This window comes from Euprymna scolopes, chromosome 9, assembly GCF_053919585.1.
Source record: "Euprymna scolopes isolate OS-2025 chromosome 9, ASM5391958v1, whole genome shotgun sequence".
Classification (NCBI taxonomy): Eukaryota; Metazoa; Mollusca; class Cephalopoda; order Sepiida; family Sepiolidae; genus Euprymna; species Euprymna scolopes.
This window is the reverse complement of record NC_136490.1, coordinates 85,743,498-85,760,552: the sequence shown is the minus strand read 5'-3', so window position 1 is coordinate 85,760,552 and position 17,055 is coordinate 85,743,498. Positions and strand designations below refer to the sequence as shown.

At 27.9% G+C, this 17,055-nt stretch overlaps 1 protein-coding gene across 1 annotated transcript; it reads right to left on the bottom strand.

Annotated features, from left to right (window-relative positions):
• Positions 1 to 772: 772 nt before the first annotated feature.
• Positions 773 to 16,484, bottom strand: LOC145284616 (uncharacterized). The gene is made up of 4 exons (XM_080133524.1): positions 16,460 to 16,484; positions 12,979 to 13,228; positions 6,816 to 7,048; positions 773 to 843 (listed from the first exon to the last, which is right to left on the bottom strand). Exons 1-4 carry the CDS (start codon positions 16,482 to 16,484, stop codon positions 773 to 775), a joined length of 579 nt encoding a protein of 192 aa, XP_079989650.1.
• Positions 16,485 to 17,055: the final 571 nt, after the last annotated feature.

Sequence of the window (17,055 nt, the reverse complement as noted above, 5' to 3'; positions counted from 1 at the left end):
ACGGCCATTATTATAAGGCCAGCTGTTGTTGACTTTTAACTTCTGGTTTCATGGTGTCACTGCTCTTTAAAAAAAAATGTCTGCTCTTTCCTATAACACTGGCTTCAGTTGTGTATTCCCCTTCCAGTATGGTCATTGTCTATAAAAAACGAATGTCTTTCTGGACTGTCAGCCAAAGGTGGCAGCGGTGTGGCTTTTATCACAAGTGCTGAAACTAATCAAATGGTTTGAAAAAAGTTAATCGTGTCAGAGAGTTCAGCGGCCATCTTGTCTGGGGTCTGACGGAGTTTCTTGCCCTAGGAGGAATGGCGAAATAATTGAAAGGCTCAGATTGAAAAGAGAAATGCGAGTTGAAAATTACCGAGGAAGTTGAGAGAAAGGCAAAGCAAAAAAAGTAAAATGAGGTATGATGCTTATCAAAGAAAAACTATTCTCAGACCCTCAGCTTTAAGGCAAATACTCGGATGATTTTTAGGTGATTGCGTGATTTGGTGTATTGACAATAAACCTATACCCATAGTTCTGTACTTAGGCCTACCTCTTTGTTGTGTGTGTGTGTGTGCTTGTTTAAAGAACAATTGTGCTCCAAAAATACGAACTAAAGATTTCTAAGCCAATATTCATGCATTTCTTGATATTTATATTGATCGTTTAGCCTGTCTTTCTATGTCCACTTATATTTTTCCCTTAATGTTAATCTATTCCCAATCATTTATAATTGTTTGCTATTCATTGCGTTTCGTGTGATTTTATTTGTTTAGCCTGTTGACATTCAGCATTGGTCGTAAGACAAGAGTCGAGATTGTCGCACAGAGATAATCACAATTTTGTCAATACGAGCAGCTGATTATTGAAGTTGAAATAACAAAAACATCATGAAAAAACATTTAAAATACAAAATACATAGAGAAGTCATATTTAAAGTTGGACCCCAAGTTTTAGGTATATACAACACTAATCCCTTCACTAAATTTAATAAGACAAAATGTCATGAAGTGTAATTTCCTTCTTGCTCATAGAAATGAAAGTTGTTTTGTTATAAATTCATTCATTAACTGTAAAAAAGGCTTTTGCAGTAAAAACAAAAACTCATTAGTTGTTTTACAAGAAAACCAGAAACATGGAGAAGTTATTTGATACTTTTAATTTTTATATAAAACATTTTAAAATCTTGTGATACTTTTTAATTTTTATACAAAACATTTTAAAATCTTTTGATCCTTTTTAATTTTTATACAAAACATTTTAAAATCTTTTGATCCTTTTTAATTTTTATACAAAACATTTTAAAATCTTTTGATCCTTTTTAATTTTTATACAAAACATTTTAAAATCTTGTGATACTTTTTAATTTTTATACAAAACATTTTAAAATCTTTTGATCCTTTTTAATTTTTATATAAAACATTTTAAAATCTTTTGATCCTTTTTAATTTTTATATAAAACATTTTAAAATCTTTTGATCCTTTTTAATTTTTATACAAAACATTTTAAAATCTTGTGATACTTTTTAATTTGTATACAAAACATTTTAAAATCTTGTGATACTTTTTAATTTTTATACAAAACATTTTAAAATCTTTTGATCCTTTTTAATTTTTATATAAAACATTTTAAAATCTTTTGATCCTTTTTAATTTTTATACAAAACATTTTAAAATCTTGTGATACTTTTTAATTTTTATACAAAACATTTTAAAATCTTTTGATACTTTTTAATTTTTATATAAAACATTTTAAAATCTTTTGATCCTTTTTAATTTTTATACAAAACATTTTAAAATCTTGTGATACTTTTTAATTTTTATACAAAACATTTTAAAATCTTGTGATACTTTTTAATTTTTATATAAAACATTTTAAAATCTTTTGATCCTTTTTAATTTTTATACAAAACATTTTAAAATCTTGTGATACTTTTTAATTTTTATACAAAACATTTTAAAATCTTTTGATCCTTTTTAATTTTTATACAAAACATTTTAAAATCTTTTGATCCTTTTTAATTTTTATACAAAACATTTTAAAATCTTGTGATACTTTTTAATTTTTATACAAAACATTTTAAAATCTTTTGATCCTTTTTAATTTTTATACAAAACATTTTAAAATCTTTTGATCCTTTTTAATTTTTATACAAAACATTTTAAAATCTTGTGATACTTTTTAATTTTTATACAAAACATTTTAAAATCTTTTGATACTTTTTAATTTTTATATAAAACATTTTAAAATCTTTTGATCCTTTTTAATTTTTATACAAAACATTTTAAAATCTTGTGATACTTTTTAATTTTTATACAAAACATTTTAAAATCTTGTGATACTTTTTAATTTTTATATAAAACATTTTAAAATCTTTTGATCCTTTTTAATTTTGATACAAAACATTTTAAAATCTTTTGATCCTTTTTAATTTTTATATAAAACATTTTAAAATCTTTTGATCCTTTTTAATTTTTATATAAAACATTTTAAAATCTTTTGATCCTTTTTAATTTTTATACAAAACATTTTAAAATCTTGTGATACTTTTTAATTTTTATACAAAACATTTTAAAATCTTGTGATACTTTTTAATTTTTATACAAAACATTTTAAAATCTTTTGATCCTTTTTAATTTTTATACAAAACATTTTAAAATCTTTTGATCCTTTTTAATTTTTATATAAAACATTTTAAAATCTTTTGATCCTTTTTAATTTTTATATAAAACATTTTAAAATCTTTTGATCCTTTTTAATTTTTATATAAAACATTTTAAAATCTTTTGATCCTTTTTAATTTTTATACAAAACATTTTAAAATCTTGTGATACTTTTTAATTTGTATACAAAACATTTTAAAATCTTGTGATACTTTTTAATTTTTATACAAAACATTTTAAAATCTTTTGATCCTTTTTAATTTTTATATAAAACATTTTAAAATCTTTTGATCCTTTTTAATTTTTATATAAAACATTTTAAAATCTTGTGATACTTTTTAATTTTTATACAAAACATTTTAAAATCTTTTGATCCTTTTTAATTTTTATACAAAACATTTTAAAATCTTTTGATCCTTTTTAATTTTTATACAAAACATTTTAAAATCTTTTGATCCTTTTTAATTTTTATATAAAACATTTTAAAATCTTTTGATCCTTTTTAATTTTTATATAAAACATTTTAAAATCTTTGGATCCTTTTTAATTTTTATACAAAACATTTTAAAATCTTGTGATACTTTTTAATTTTTATACAAAACATTTTAAAATCTTGTGATACTTTTTAATTTTTATACAAAACATTTTAAAATCTTTTGATCCTTTTTAATTTTTTACAAAACATTTTAAAATCTTTTGATCCTTTTTAATTTTTATACAAAACATTTTAAAATCTTGTGATACTTTTTAATTTTTATACAAAACATTTTAAAATCTTTTGATCCTTTTTAATTTTTATACAAAACATTTTAAAATCTTTTGATCCTTTTTAATTTTTATACAAAACATTTTAAAATCTTGTGATACTTTTTAATTTTTATACAAAACATTTTAAAATCTTTTGATCCTTTTTAATTTTTATATAAAACATTTTAAAATCTTTTGATCCTTTTTAATTTTTATATAAAACATTTTAAAATCTTTTGATCCTTTTTAATTTTTATACAAAACATTTTAAAATCTTGTGATACTTTTTAATTTTTATACAAAACATTTTAAAATCTTGTGATACTTTTTAATTTTTATACAAAACATTTAAAAATCTTTTGATCCTTTTTAATTTTTATATAAAACATTTTAAAATCTTTTGATCCTTTTTAATTTTTATATAAAACATTTTAAAATCTTGTGATACTTTTTAATTTTTATACAAAACATTTTAAAATCTTTTGATCCTTTTTAATTTTTATACAAAACATTTTAAAATCTTGTGATACTTTTTAATTTTTATACAAAACATTTTAAAATCTTGTGATACTTTTTAATTTTTATACAAAACATTTTAAAATCTTGTGATCCTTTTTAATTTTTATATAAAACATTTTAAAATCTTTTGATCCTTTTTAATTTTTATATAAAACATTTTAAAATCTTTTGATCCTTTTTAATTTTTATACAAAACATTTTAAAATCTTGTGATACTTTTTAATTTTTATACAAAACATTTTAAAATCTTTTGATCCTTTTTAATTTTTATACAAAACATTTTAAAATCTTTTGATCCTTTTTAATTTTTATACAAAACATTTTAAAATCTTGTGATACTTTTTAATTTTTATACAAAACATTTTAAAATCTTTTGATCCTTTTTAATTTTTATATAAAACATTTTAAAATCTTTTGATCCTTTTTAATTTTTATACAAAACATTTTAAAATCTTGTGATACTTTTTAATTTTTATACAAAACATTTTAAAATCTTGTGATACTTTTTAATTTTTATACAAAACATTTTAAAATCTTTTGATCCTTTTTAATTTTTATATAAAACATTTTAAAATCTTTTGATCCTTTTTAATTTTTATATAAAACATTTTAAAATCTTGTGATACTTTTTAATTTTTATACAAAACATTTTAAAATCTTTTGATCCTTTTTAATTTTTATACAAAACATTTTAAAATCTTTTGATCCTTTTTAATTTTTATACAAAACATTTTAAAATCTTTTGATCCTTTTTAATTTTTATATAAAACATTTTAAAATCTTTTGATCCTTTTTAATTTTTATATAAAACATTTTAAAATCTTTGGATTCTTTTTTATTTTTATACAAAACATTTTAAAATCTTGTGATACTTTTTAATTTTTATACAAAACATTTTAAAATCTTGTGATACTTTTTAATTTTTATACAAAACATTTTAAAATCTTTTTATCCTTTTTAATTTTTATACAAAACATTTTAAAATCTTTTGATCCTTTTTAATTTTTATACAAAACATTTTAAAATCTTGTGATACTTTTTAATTTTTATACAAAACATTTTAAAATCTTTTGATCCTTTTTAATTTTTATACAAAACATTTTAAAATCTTTTGATCCTTTTTAATTTTTATACAAAACATTTTAAAATCTTTTGATCCTTTTTAATTTTTATATAAAACATTTTAAAATCTTGTGATACTTTTTGATTTTTATACAAAACATTTTAAAATCTTTTGATCCTTTTTAATTTTTATACAAAACATTTTAAAATCTTGTGATACTTTTTAATTTTTATACAAAACATTTTAAAATCTTTTGATCCTTTTTAATTTTTATACAAAACATTTTAAAATCTTGTGATACTTTTTAATTTTTATACAAAACATTTTAAAATCTTTTGATCCTTTTTAATTTTTATATAAAACATTTTAAAATCTTGTGATACGTTAAATTTTTTATATAAAACATTTTAAAATCTTGTGATACTTTTTAATTTGTATACAAAACATTTTAAAATCTTTTGATCCTTTTTAATTTTTATATAAAACATTTTAAAATCTTGTGATACGTTAAATTTTTTATATAAAACATTTTAAAATCTTGTGATACTTTTTAATTTTTATATAAAACATTTTAAAATCTTGTGATACGTTAAATTTTTTATATAAAACATTTTAAAATCTTGTGATACTTTTTAATTTTTATATAAAACATTTTAAAATCTTTTGATCCTTTTTAATTTTTATATAAAACATTTTAAAATCTTTTGATACTTTTTAATTTTTATATAAAACATTTTAAAATCTTTTGATCCTTTTTAATTTTTATATAAAACATTTTAAAATCTTGTGATACTTTTTAATTTTTATATAAAACATTTTAAAATCTTTTGATCCTTTTTAATTTTTATATAAAACATTTTAAAATCTTGTGATACGTTAAATTTTTTATATAAAACATTTTAAAATCTTGTGATACTTTTTAATTTTTATACAAAACATTTTAAAATCTTTTGATCCTTTTTAATTTTTATATAAAACATTTTAAAATCTTGTGATACGTTAAATTTTTTATATAAAACATTTTAAAATCTTGTGATACGTTTTAATTTGTATACAAAACATTTTAAAATCTTTTGATGCTTTTTAATTTTTATATAAAACATTTTAAAATCTTGTGATACCTTTTGATTTTATATCAAATATTTAAAAATGTTTTAATACTTTTTAATTTTTATATAAAACATTTTAAAATCTTTTAATACATTTTAATTTTTATATAAAACGTTTTAAATGATTTAATGGAGCGCCTGTCATGTTTCCTAGACCCCAAAATATCTGTCACATCTTTCATTCAACATTTTTACATCATTGTGCTTTCACAACTACAACTCGCCAAAAAGAGCTAACAATCCAAGAGGAGACAACTTCAAAGTAAGAAAAACTGCAAAAAAATAGCTAAAATTAGTTTATGTATACTGTTTGTCTACACTATTTGCGGTAAATGTGAATCAATTAGCTTTGAGAAAATATCTTAAAATTAGTTTCTTTCTAGGAAAAAACAACCACAACAAAGTCTGTTTTATGTTGCAAATAAATATTGCCCATGCAATCATAAGTAAGTTGTAAAATGAACCAACGGAACATTAAGCTTGCAACAAAAATATTCAATATTATTTTTATTTACCTGTCATTTATAGTTTCCAAATTCGAAAGCAGAATTACACCAAATTTAGCACAAAGCACTCTTAAATGCCAGAAGTGTCAATAATGCTGATATTAAAGATATGAGACATTTTTTAATTCATAGGCTTCAAAACTATTGAACATAATTAAAAATATTTTGAAGAACATTTTAAACACGTTTTTTTCTTAAAAATGATGGTAAAAAGTCACTCACCTCTGATGCATGACATATTCTTGGCTTCTTTTTTCACTGTTATTGTATTTTGGTGATTTTGTTGTTCGCTATTTTGATGGAAGGAGGAGCTGTAGTCTTTGTCAAAGTATTCATGTTTAAATTTTTGCTGAGCCACAAACCTTTGCGTGGATGTCCATGAAAATGGAGAACAGGTCTGAGACTCTGAAGGTTGATAACAGCTAGGAACAAGCCTTGTACTGATATGAGAATATCTAAAAGAAAAAGGCATTTAGTATGGAAAACTAACATTCAACTGTAAAGGTTTAATAATTGACACAATCTAAACTCCTATAATTTTTTGTTTTGCTTATTGATATTCATATTAAAACCCTTTTTTCTATTTATTTAAAAAGAAAATACAACTTTGTTATATATGGCTCGTGGAATGGCATTCATCAACAAAATATCTTGCTAATTTGCATATTCTTTTAAACATTCATTTTAATTAATTCCCTATTAGTTGCTTCGGTTTTCTTATGGGATGATCATATTTAGTTAACTATTACGTGTAATTATATTCATGCAGATATTCTACATGATTTATACTTGCATAATATTTGTGTAAAAAGGTTATAGTAAACACAAACCTCTTTTTATATATATTTATGTATACGTATATATATTTGTTAAAAAATTTTGCCTACCAAACTTCTCCATCAGGTTCTGGTCTACAAACATGAAACTTAATATATAGGGTATTCGAACCCATGCAAAACTTTATATTTGGGTTTTAGCCGAGGAAAATTGATGCAAAAGTGTGAAAATGAAAAAAATGGAATTTTCGAGATGAAGGTCGCACAACGAAAACGCATGCGTAACGTAATAGCTACTGGTTCATATTTTAATTTTTAGGCTGTAGCGAACATGTCTTCATAACTCAGGCATCAACATAAATCGTAAGCTAAACGTTTTTGGTTTCAATTCTCCGTAGTAGCACACAAGTCATTTTTTTTTTTAACTTTAAAAATTATTATTATATATTGAGTTCAATATAATATAAAAATAAATACGAAATCTGCATTAATCACAATATCATATTTAAGCGTATTTTACGACCGGGCAATGCTGGGCGGCCTGCTCATGATAATAAAAAAAAACTGGTTAAAATTAATAAACCATATTTTCATTTTACTTAATAAATTCAAGATTAGGTAATGACATAACAAATCCCAATGAGAAGGGGCAGCTTATTTTCAGTGGAGAGCAATTTTGAATTATTATTATTTCTATCCTAGTGGGCATATTAAATTATAATTCAAGAAAACCAAGTCAACATTTGCTCCTTTATGAATAAATATGATAGGTGTATTGCTAATTATGACTATTCTCTAAGACAGGAAAGAAGAAATTTTAAAAATAGTTCAGAAATACAAAAATTAAAATCGTTAAAAGAAGAGATTAAACCGAAAGAAAAGAAAAAAAAAAAAAACGCCCAACAGAGAAGACTTTATCACGACCTAAAAAAACTATTCAGGGATGAAGTAAAGTTGTTAGCGATCGAATATACATCTAAAATAAGAAATTTATAGAATGCAATACAATACATAGGTGCAACGAATAAGCAAAATTAAGACATAACGGTGGAATCAGTTATTATTATACTGACGTTAAATTTGAACTCAACCTCAGATCAAAAGTCTCAAACTCAAATCCAACTGTTCTCTTCTCTCTACACTTTCCACACTGACGCCCAAAATAAAGAAGACGGCTCTTTTATAGAGAGACCCAACCACATCTCATTTGCATACCCTCTCCCTCCTCTCGTCACATCACGTGATTTTCAGTCCATAAATACCAGGGGGCGGCCATTTTTATTTTCTCTTTTTTTTTCTTTCCTAACACGAGCCGCACGATACATGAGGTAAGGTTCTTTACTTTTTATTAGTGCAATATACGAGTGTCGTGGACTCTTGAAAATTCAGTATATATGTACATATATATATATATATATATATATATATATTTATATATATATTGCTATACATCTTATGAGATGACTGACCAATTTTTATGATTTCAGGTTCAAATCAACAGCTACAGCAGGAATTGGAATACACCCTACGAAAGCCTGATTGTCACAGCTGATGAATTTCAAAAATGCAATCTGGACATGAGGACACTTTAGAGGGAAGATATGCAACAAAATTCTGTTTTAAACTTGGTAAAAATGCCACAGAAACGTATGGAATGTTTTAGACTGCTTTTGGACTATACTGCATGTATCGAACATCAGTTTTTGAGTGGCATAAGAGATTCAATGAAGGCAGGGAATCTGTGAGGAATGATCAGAAATGTAGAAAGAGAAAGGAATTCAGAACACCAAAATTAATTGACCAAATAAAGAATTTCATGGATAAGGACCTTCATGTGTCTATAGAGACAATGAGTGAACAATTTGATGTCAGCGTGGGAACTGTACACATAATTATTAGCAAGGAACTGTACACATAATTATTAGCAAGGAACTGTACACATAATTATTAGCAAGGAACTGAAGATGCAAAAGAGTTCTCCATCCTTGTCACAGATTATTTTCCAAGAGAGGCATCAACATCCCTATAGTCTCAACCTCCCTGTGAATTTTGGTTATTCCCTAAGCTCAAGGAAACTCTTGGAGTTTGACGTTATGAGACAATTAAGGATATGGAAGAGGCTGCGATGAGGGTCATTGTCATGCTCACACAAGAGGACTTCCATGGGGTCATCCAGAAGTTGTTGGAACGGTACAACAAGTGCATTGCAGCCGGAGGAGATTACTTCGAAGGGAACTAGACTTTCATGTGTGTACTATCAATAAAAGTGTCCATACGAAAAAGGTTTGGAAACTTATTGAAGGCACCTCATACATAAGTATGAAGAAAATTATACTTCGATTTTATTTTGAACTAAAGTCGAACAGGAAGAAATTTCTCAAAATATCATACAATATGAAATTTCCACCTGGTCAAGTAAAACACAATGCAAGTATAAAATATATGAAAAAATATTCATATATAGTGTATTAATTAAAGATTTTTTTTTTTTTTACACGGTGGTCACCACTTATCAAGGCCTGGAAGCCACTCAGGGATAAGGGTTATTGAAAGTACAGTATGTTAATGTGGAGATTTCTTGAATTGTTTACTTGAGGTGGCGGTTTATTAGGAATTTGTTTATGTTGGACTTGAAGACATCCAGGTTGTAGTCAGGTTGGAAGCAGGCAGACAAAACAGAGTTCCACAGGCGCGCAGTTCTAAGAAAGAAGCTTTGTTCATGGAATCTACGTTTTGATTTAGGCACAGATAAAGAGTGGGGAAAATTTTTGACAGTGGATTCAGCTAGACGGGTGTTTTTCACGACAGATTGGCGAGGGGGGGGATCAGAGATTGGAGTTCAGACGAGCACCTGCCATGGAAATAACGATAAAACAAGGATAGGCTCGCAACGTCTCTGTGGGAGAGAGGTTGCAGGGTAGAGAAAAGGGCATCTCCCACTAAGCCACAAAGTCTATTTTGTACTCTGTCAAGGCAGGATAGGCTATTTTTAGCAGCTCCTGCCCAGATGTGGCAACAGTATTCCATCCTTTGACGTACTTGGCTTTTATATAGATAAAGAATTGCATCAGTAGTGAGATATCTTCTGGAGCGATAGAAGGATCCCACCATTTTCCCAGCGACCTTGGCAACAGACTTGATGTACGTGCTCCATTTCAGATCAGGAGTAAAGAAAAAACCCAGAAGCTTGTCAAAACATGGGGCTTCTCCTAGACGAGAGCCATCCATTTCAATTGATGCCAGATGGGGATCATAGTGTTGATGATGTAAAGATAGGAGCTTGGTTTTAGATGCATTAAAGGTAACCAGCCACGTCTTCCCCCACTGAACCACGTGCTCGAGATCAGAGGAGAGAGAATCAGAGAGAACTTTTCATTTACAGCCTTTAATGTGTTGCCGTAGATGGTCATGTCATCAGCATAGATGTCAACGAATGATTTAAGTATGTGTTTAGGGAGATCATTGATGTAGATCAGGAAGAGAGTTGGGCCCAGGATTGACCCTTGAGGGACTCTAGCATTAATACTGAGAGCCTCTGATTCTTGTCCATCGACCACTACTCTTATGAGCCTATCGGAGAGAAATGATTTAATGATTGAGAAAACATTTCCAGTTATACCGTAGCTGGAAATCTTGTGAAGTAGGCGCTTATGCCATACCTTGTCGAAGGCCTTTGATATGTCAAGAGCAATTGCCCTAGAAAGGAAGCCTTTGTCAAGAGATTCACTAATCCTGTGAGATATAACCGTTAGCACATCTGCGGTAGATCTTGCAGAACGGAAATCATATTGTGTATCACTAAGAAGATTGTTTCTGCTGAGGTGGTTGACTATTTCTCTATTTAATATGGATTCCAGCAACTTACTCACAACACACAGGAGACTTATTGGTCTGTAGTGAGAGGGAGATGACTTATCACCTGAATTCTTAAATACAGGGCATACTGATGAGGTTTTCCAGTGAGTCGGAAAGCACTTCTCCTTAAGGCAACGCTTAAATAGTTTCGTAAGTATGGGAGCAAGTTCTGGTTGAAGCTTTTTTAACACTATAATTGGGATGCTATCAGGGCCAGTTGCTTTACTGGAATCAAGGTTCTTGATTAGCTCGGCAATCTCATGCACAGATATTTTTATGTTACCTAGCGTGTTCTGTGTTATAGGAGGAAATATGGGAATTTGATGGCCTTCCTCGCATAGGGTAGAATTAGCTGCAAAGTTCTTTGTAAATAATTTGGCCTTGTCTGATGCTGACGAGATGACCTCTGGTCCATTGATAATGGTTGGGATAGAACGCACACTTCTGTTCAGGATCCTATTTGTTATTTGCCAAAACTAGTGGGAATCAAGCCGCTGATCAGCTACTTTGGATGTAACAGACTGGGCATATAGCTCTCTTGCATTTTTTATTACTCTTTTACAGTGGTTGCTGGCGTTCCTGAAAGCAGCTTTAGTCTCAGTGCATCTATTACGTTGGTAGTTATGGAAAAAGTGATTTCTGTGTGCAATAGCAGCAGCACATTCTGGGGAGAACCATGGCTGGCTGTTAGGTTTTTGTTGGAATTTTTTAGATGGTATGAATCGGTCTATGCCTATAATTAACCATTCGGTCAGATCTGATACTATAGAGGACACATCCTTTCTAAACATGGAATGCAGAGGTGGATCAGATATGAATGTACGGAAGAAGGTATCCCAGTCAGCCATAGAATATCGGTATACAGTACGGTGGAGGGGTACGTCTGGGGACTTATTACATTTCATTTTTATCTTAACTGATACGACGGGGTGGTCGGAGGATCCTAGAGGAGAATAAATGGAACATGAACATAGCTCAGGGGAAGTTGAAAGAAAAAGGTCTAGGAGGCTTGCATATTGACCTGTAGTATCGGGCACACGGGTGGGCTCGTGAACAATCTGAGTGAGGTCATAAGCAATGGCAAAATCATGACAAAACCTCCCCTCATCATCTGTCTTATTTGAATGGGTCAGCCATTCCATGTTATGGACATTGAAGTCACCACAGATGTGGATGTTAGCCGAGGGATATGTAGACAGGATGTGGTCTATTTTCTCAGATATACTCTTAAAGATAGTAACTCCGCTGTTATAGGGCCGATAGAGGGCAAATATAAATGCAGTGGTGTAAGCAAGTGCAACCCGGAAGCACATATAGGGTAAATTAGGATCTTCTCTAGAGATATCCCTGCCACACAGGAAGCCATCTTTAATGTAGGCACATATTCCATGCCCATGGCGATATTGGGGGTCAGATTTAGCTGTTAAGTTAGAGTATCTGCATAGTTTATTCCACAGTTATGTGTCTTAATTTAACTCAGTTTGTATTGATTTGCAACACCTCTGTATTGCACTACCTTTCGTTTATATACGCACTCGACAACAATTAACTTTTTACATCTAAAACGAATTTATACAACTTTTTCCAGTGATTCTCTCATACAATGTCACATCAACAGACTTTTGACAAATTATTATATTGAAAATAAATAAATTGGCTCTATATAATTTCACGCATTCATTTTTTCCTGGGTCAAAAATATCACAATTTTTTTAAACCTAGTATGTTTTAATATAGAAACTTGCAAATTGTACCTGTTTTCTGAACAACTAAAAAGTCTTTCTTGGCTTAAATCCGAATGTCGAAGTCGCTGACCATTTGATACTTTTCCAGAAGACGGGGATAAACAAAATGAATCAATTGATGAGGATGAATGATCATAAAAGTTAGCCATGAAGGCAGTCTTTTCTGCAGAGTCAAACTCAACTTGTTTAAGAGTTGCAAGAGTCAATTGTCCATGGCAAGAATCATTGAATGGTTCGGATTTCACTTTCATGAAACTGGCTGATGAAAAAAAAAAAAAAAGAAAGAAATTAACAATTAGAAATAAAGGATAGTGTGCAGATTCAGTACCCCAGTCCTTCAACTGGCTTCTGACAGGCATGGCTTTTAGCATGAAAAATATGCCATGCCTTTCTAATCGTCAACAAAACAAATGCATATTATCAAATTGATTTTTCTATTCAAAAATTAAAAAAAAAATTATTATATTTATTTAAAAAGTAAATGTGCAATTTCAATTTGACAAATTTATTATAAAAAACATTAAAATAACAAAAGAATTTTCTTTTCTTTCTTGTTTTATTTTCTGAAGGTAATTTTTGAACATTTTCTTCCCTACAAAAGACTCACGTTTTATCTTGTAGGAAATAAAATGTTAAATAAATACGACCGAAAAAAAAAAATGTGTTCAAGATATCACACACAGGTGTCACTAAATTTTGTAGAGGAACGTTTCTTGTTTTGTTTTGGTGACGAATGTTTTAAATTATCTCCCTAGTATGTTATATCTTAGATAGATGAAATATATATATATATATATATATATATATATATATATATATATATATATATATATATATATATATATATATATATATATATATATATATATATATATATATATTAAAGCCAAAAACAATGCGGAGGAAGACCGGAAAAGATGAAGTAAAAAAAGAAAAACAAACAGATATAGACGCGTATGGCTGAATAGAGGAGTGTCTAACCTTTATTTGACTATCATTCTTCACTTCAATGTATAATTATTTATTACCAAGTTGCTGGTATGTCCGGTGTATGTAAAGTTCGTGGGTGGTGTGGAACTTTGATTAATTTAGAGAGAAAGGTACCTCTCTTTTTCAAAATAGAAGACAAATGTGGATTCAAGATGGCGGAGAGAGCGTGGCAGTCCTGTAGAAATAGTTTTTATTTTACTTATATATTTATTATATTATTTCTGTTGTAAGCTTTGGTTATATATTTATATATATATGTATTTTTTTTTTATATTTTACTTTATATAATATTGCATAATTTATTATTATTGTTGTTACTGTTGTTTTGTTTTTTTGTTTTTTTCCTCGTTTATCCGGTGCTGTTGTTGAAGTTTTCATGTATTTATTTATTGTGTTCTGTTTTTAGGGGTTTTTTTTAATGTTTTTATTTTGTTTTACCTCTTATGTATCTGTATTCGTGTGTTGAGAAGGTGATAATACTCAGTTATATGATAGTTATGATCCTCTGTCTATGTTACGTGTATAAGCGCTTATTTATATATTTTTGGATAAGGGTTACAGAGTGTACAGTAGAAATTGGACAATATAGTAATCAATTCGGTTAATTTGTTAACTTATATGCAACGGCTGATCAAGAATTTGTTTACGTTAGACTTGGAGACAACCATATTGTAGTCAGCCGGAAAGCAGGAAAACGGAAGACAATTCCACAGTGTTAGAATTTTTATGGATACGAAAACTAAACTTAAGTAAGAATGAGAGTTCAAAGAGTTCCAGAACGTTCTTGTTAAAAGGTGTTTTCTTTGTAAAGAGTAATAGAGTGCACGTCCATCGTGATGTGCATCTACATGTATATGGGATAGACATGATGATGTGTATTTCTATATTAGCGTGATTTGTTAATAACAGAATGTATCTACGAACGTTGTTTATGTTTACTAAACAGCATGTGTGTGTGCTTCGTAGGTGTACACAAGTTTGTGAATGTTTTTTATCATGTGTCTATTATTCCCGGTAGCTTTTTTAGCTTGATTATGACGCAAGTACGTGAGTTCTCAGTGGAAGAAAAATAGGAAAGTGGAAGAAAAGATAGCGTTTGGATTTTTATAGTATGTGCAAGATTTGGAAGTGAATATTCTCACTTTTGTGATTGGCCGAAAGAAACCGCTGATTAGAGATTGTTGCCAATTGAGAATCGATATGTAAGACAACATTCATTACCGCTGCTGAATCTAACAATTAAAAACTATTCTTGTTCCTATGTTTCTGAATTCTTATTTTATTTTATTTCATGTAAAATTTTGTTTCCATATTTCATTTTTATCTCAAAATAACAACAGTTTAAAATCAAAATAATAATTATTTTTAGATTCGATTCCAAAAAGGTAATACATTTCTGATCAATTGAACTGTGTACTGACACAGGAATGAACAATGAATGTCAAATGAAAACACGCATGAATTTTAATTTATAAAAAAAAATCATGTGTATACAACGTTTGGAGCATTTATTCCATTGAAATTGCATTGTTGATGGCGTGCAGTCACGACTAGCTAACCATTGTTAGTGTTAGAGAGGTGCTGGGTTTTTCTGTTATAACACAACTATATGGAATCACACTTCTAACACAACCCTTATACCCCCTCCTCTCCCTGGCAGTGAGAGGGATAACTCATGATGTCAGGAATGGCAATAGTTGCAGAAACTGTTAAATAAAATGCAATTTAAATATGGCTCGTGTTTTAAATCTATTTGAATTCACGTTTTGTTATGAAGAATAGCATACACAAATGATGACGACAACATTGATAGCAAAAGAACTTGAAAGTTCGATTTTTTTTATATTCAAAAACAATCTGACATTTATTTTAGAATTATAAAAGTAAGAATTTAATTCCTGCTTAAATTCTAAACAAAAACAAGCAATTAGCATTTTACAGATGCATTATTTAATATTGATGGCTCGTGTAGTGAAGTGTTTTCCTTTATAACTCTCAAACCCAAATACGTTTAATGGGTATCATGCATATCAACTTCAAACGATAGGAAGGTGGCACGCTTTAAAATAAAACAAAAAAGAATCTACAAATATATGTGTATGCATTTGCAATGCATGATGTGACTAGCATTCTATATGGGTTTGTATTTAGCTCTCAGTGCATGAATCACTATGCTGCATTCACACACACACACACACACACACACACACACACACACACACACACACACACACACACACACACACACATATATCAATTAGGTACACACATATATATATTCTATCCATGTACATGAACATATATCGATAACTGAACTGATGACTATTTAGATAGAGTACATTTTTTCTAATAAAAATCTATCTATGTGAGAATGTATTTCACAGAGAGATCATTTGAGTATATCAAATTTTTCTGATGACAATAAGATTGACAAGCTGAATCATCTATTTTAAGCAGATTTATTGTCATAATGAAGAGCCGTAATATTAACGAGTCTCACTTGAGAAATGGCATTTTGTAATCATGCTAGGACAAAAACAAAACAAAACAAAAAAATACTCTCCCCATAAACAGTGTTTATGAAAAACAAGACAACATCTCGAATATCATGAGAGACTGAACAAAACACCAATTTGTCAGAATAAAATATCCGATGATTCATGTCATTCACGAACAAGATTTTTGAGGCCTGCTTTATCTGTTTTAGTATATATCAAACCTTTTTTGGGTACATTTACTTATGAAACAATACTTAAAACGATTCATTGAACAAAAGTTGCTGTTTTATTCATAACTCCATAATAAGTAGTAAGTATATTTATACCTTTTCTAATAATATTATTATTGATTGGATTTGAACTCAGTCTACTCAATTCCATAGTCTATATCTTCATCCATTGCATAAAAAATAGCAACATTTAGTTTTTGTTTGGAGGAAACAATGTTTCATATATTTCCCACTGATAGCCAAAATACATTTTAAAATAAAGGAAACGATTTTAAGTGTAAAGAATCATAATTTATTCACACATTTAAATTAACAGTAAATTTAGAAATAAAAAATATTGCTAAAACAAAAATTATTTGATTTTTTGA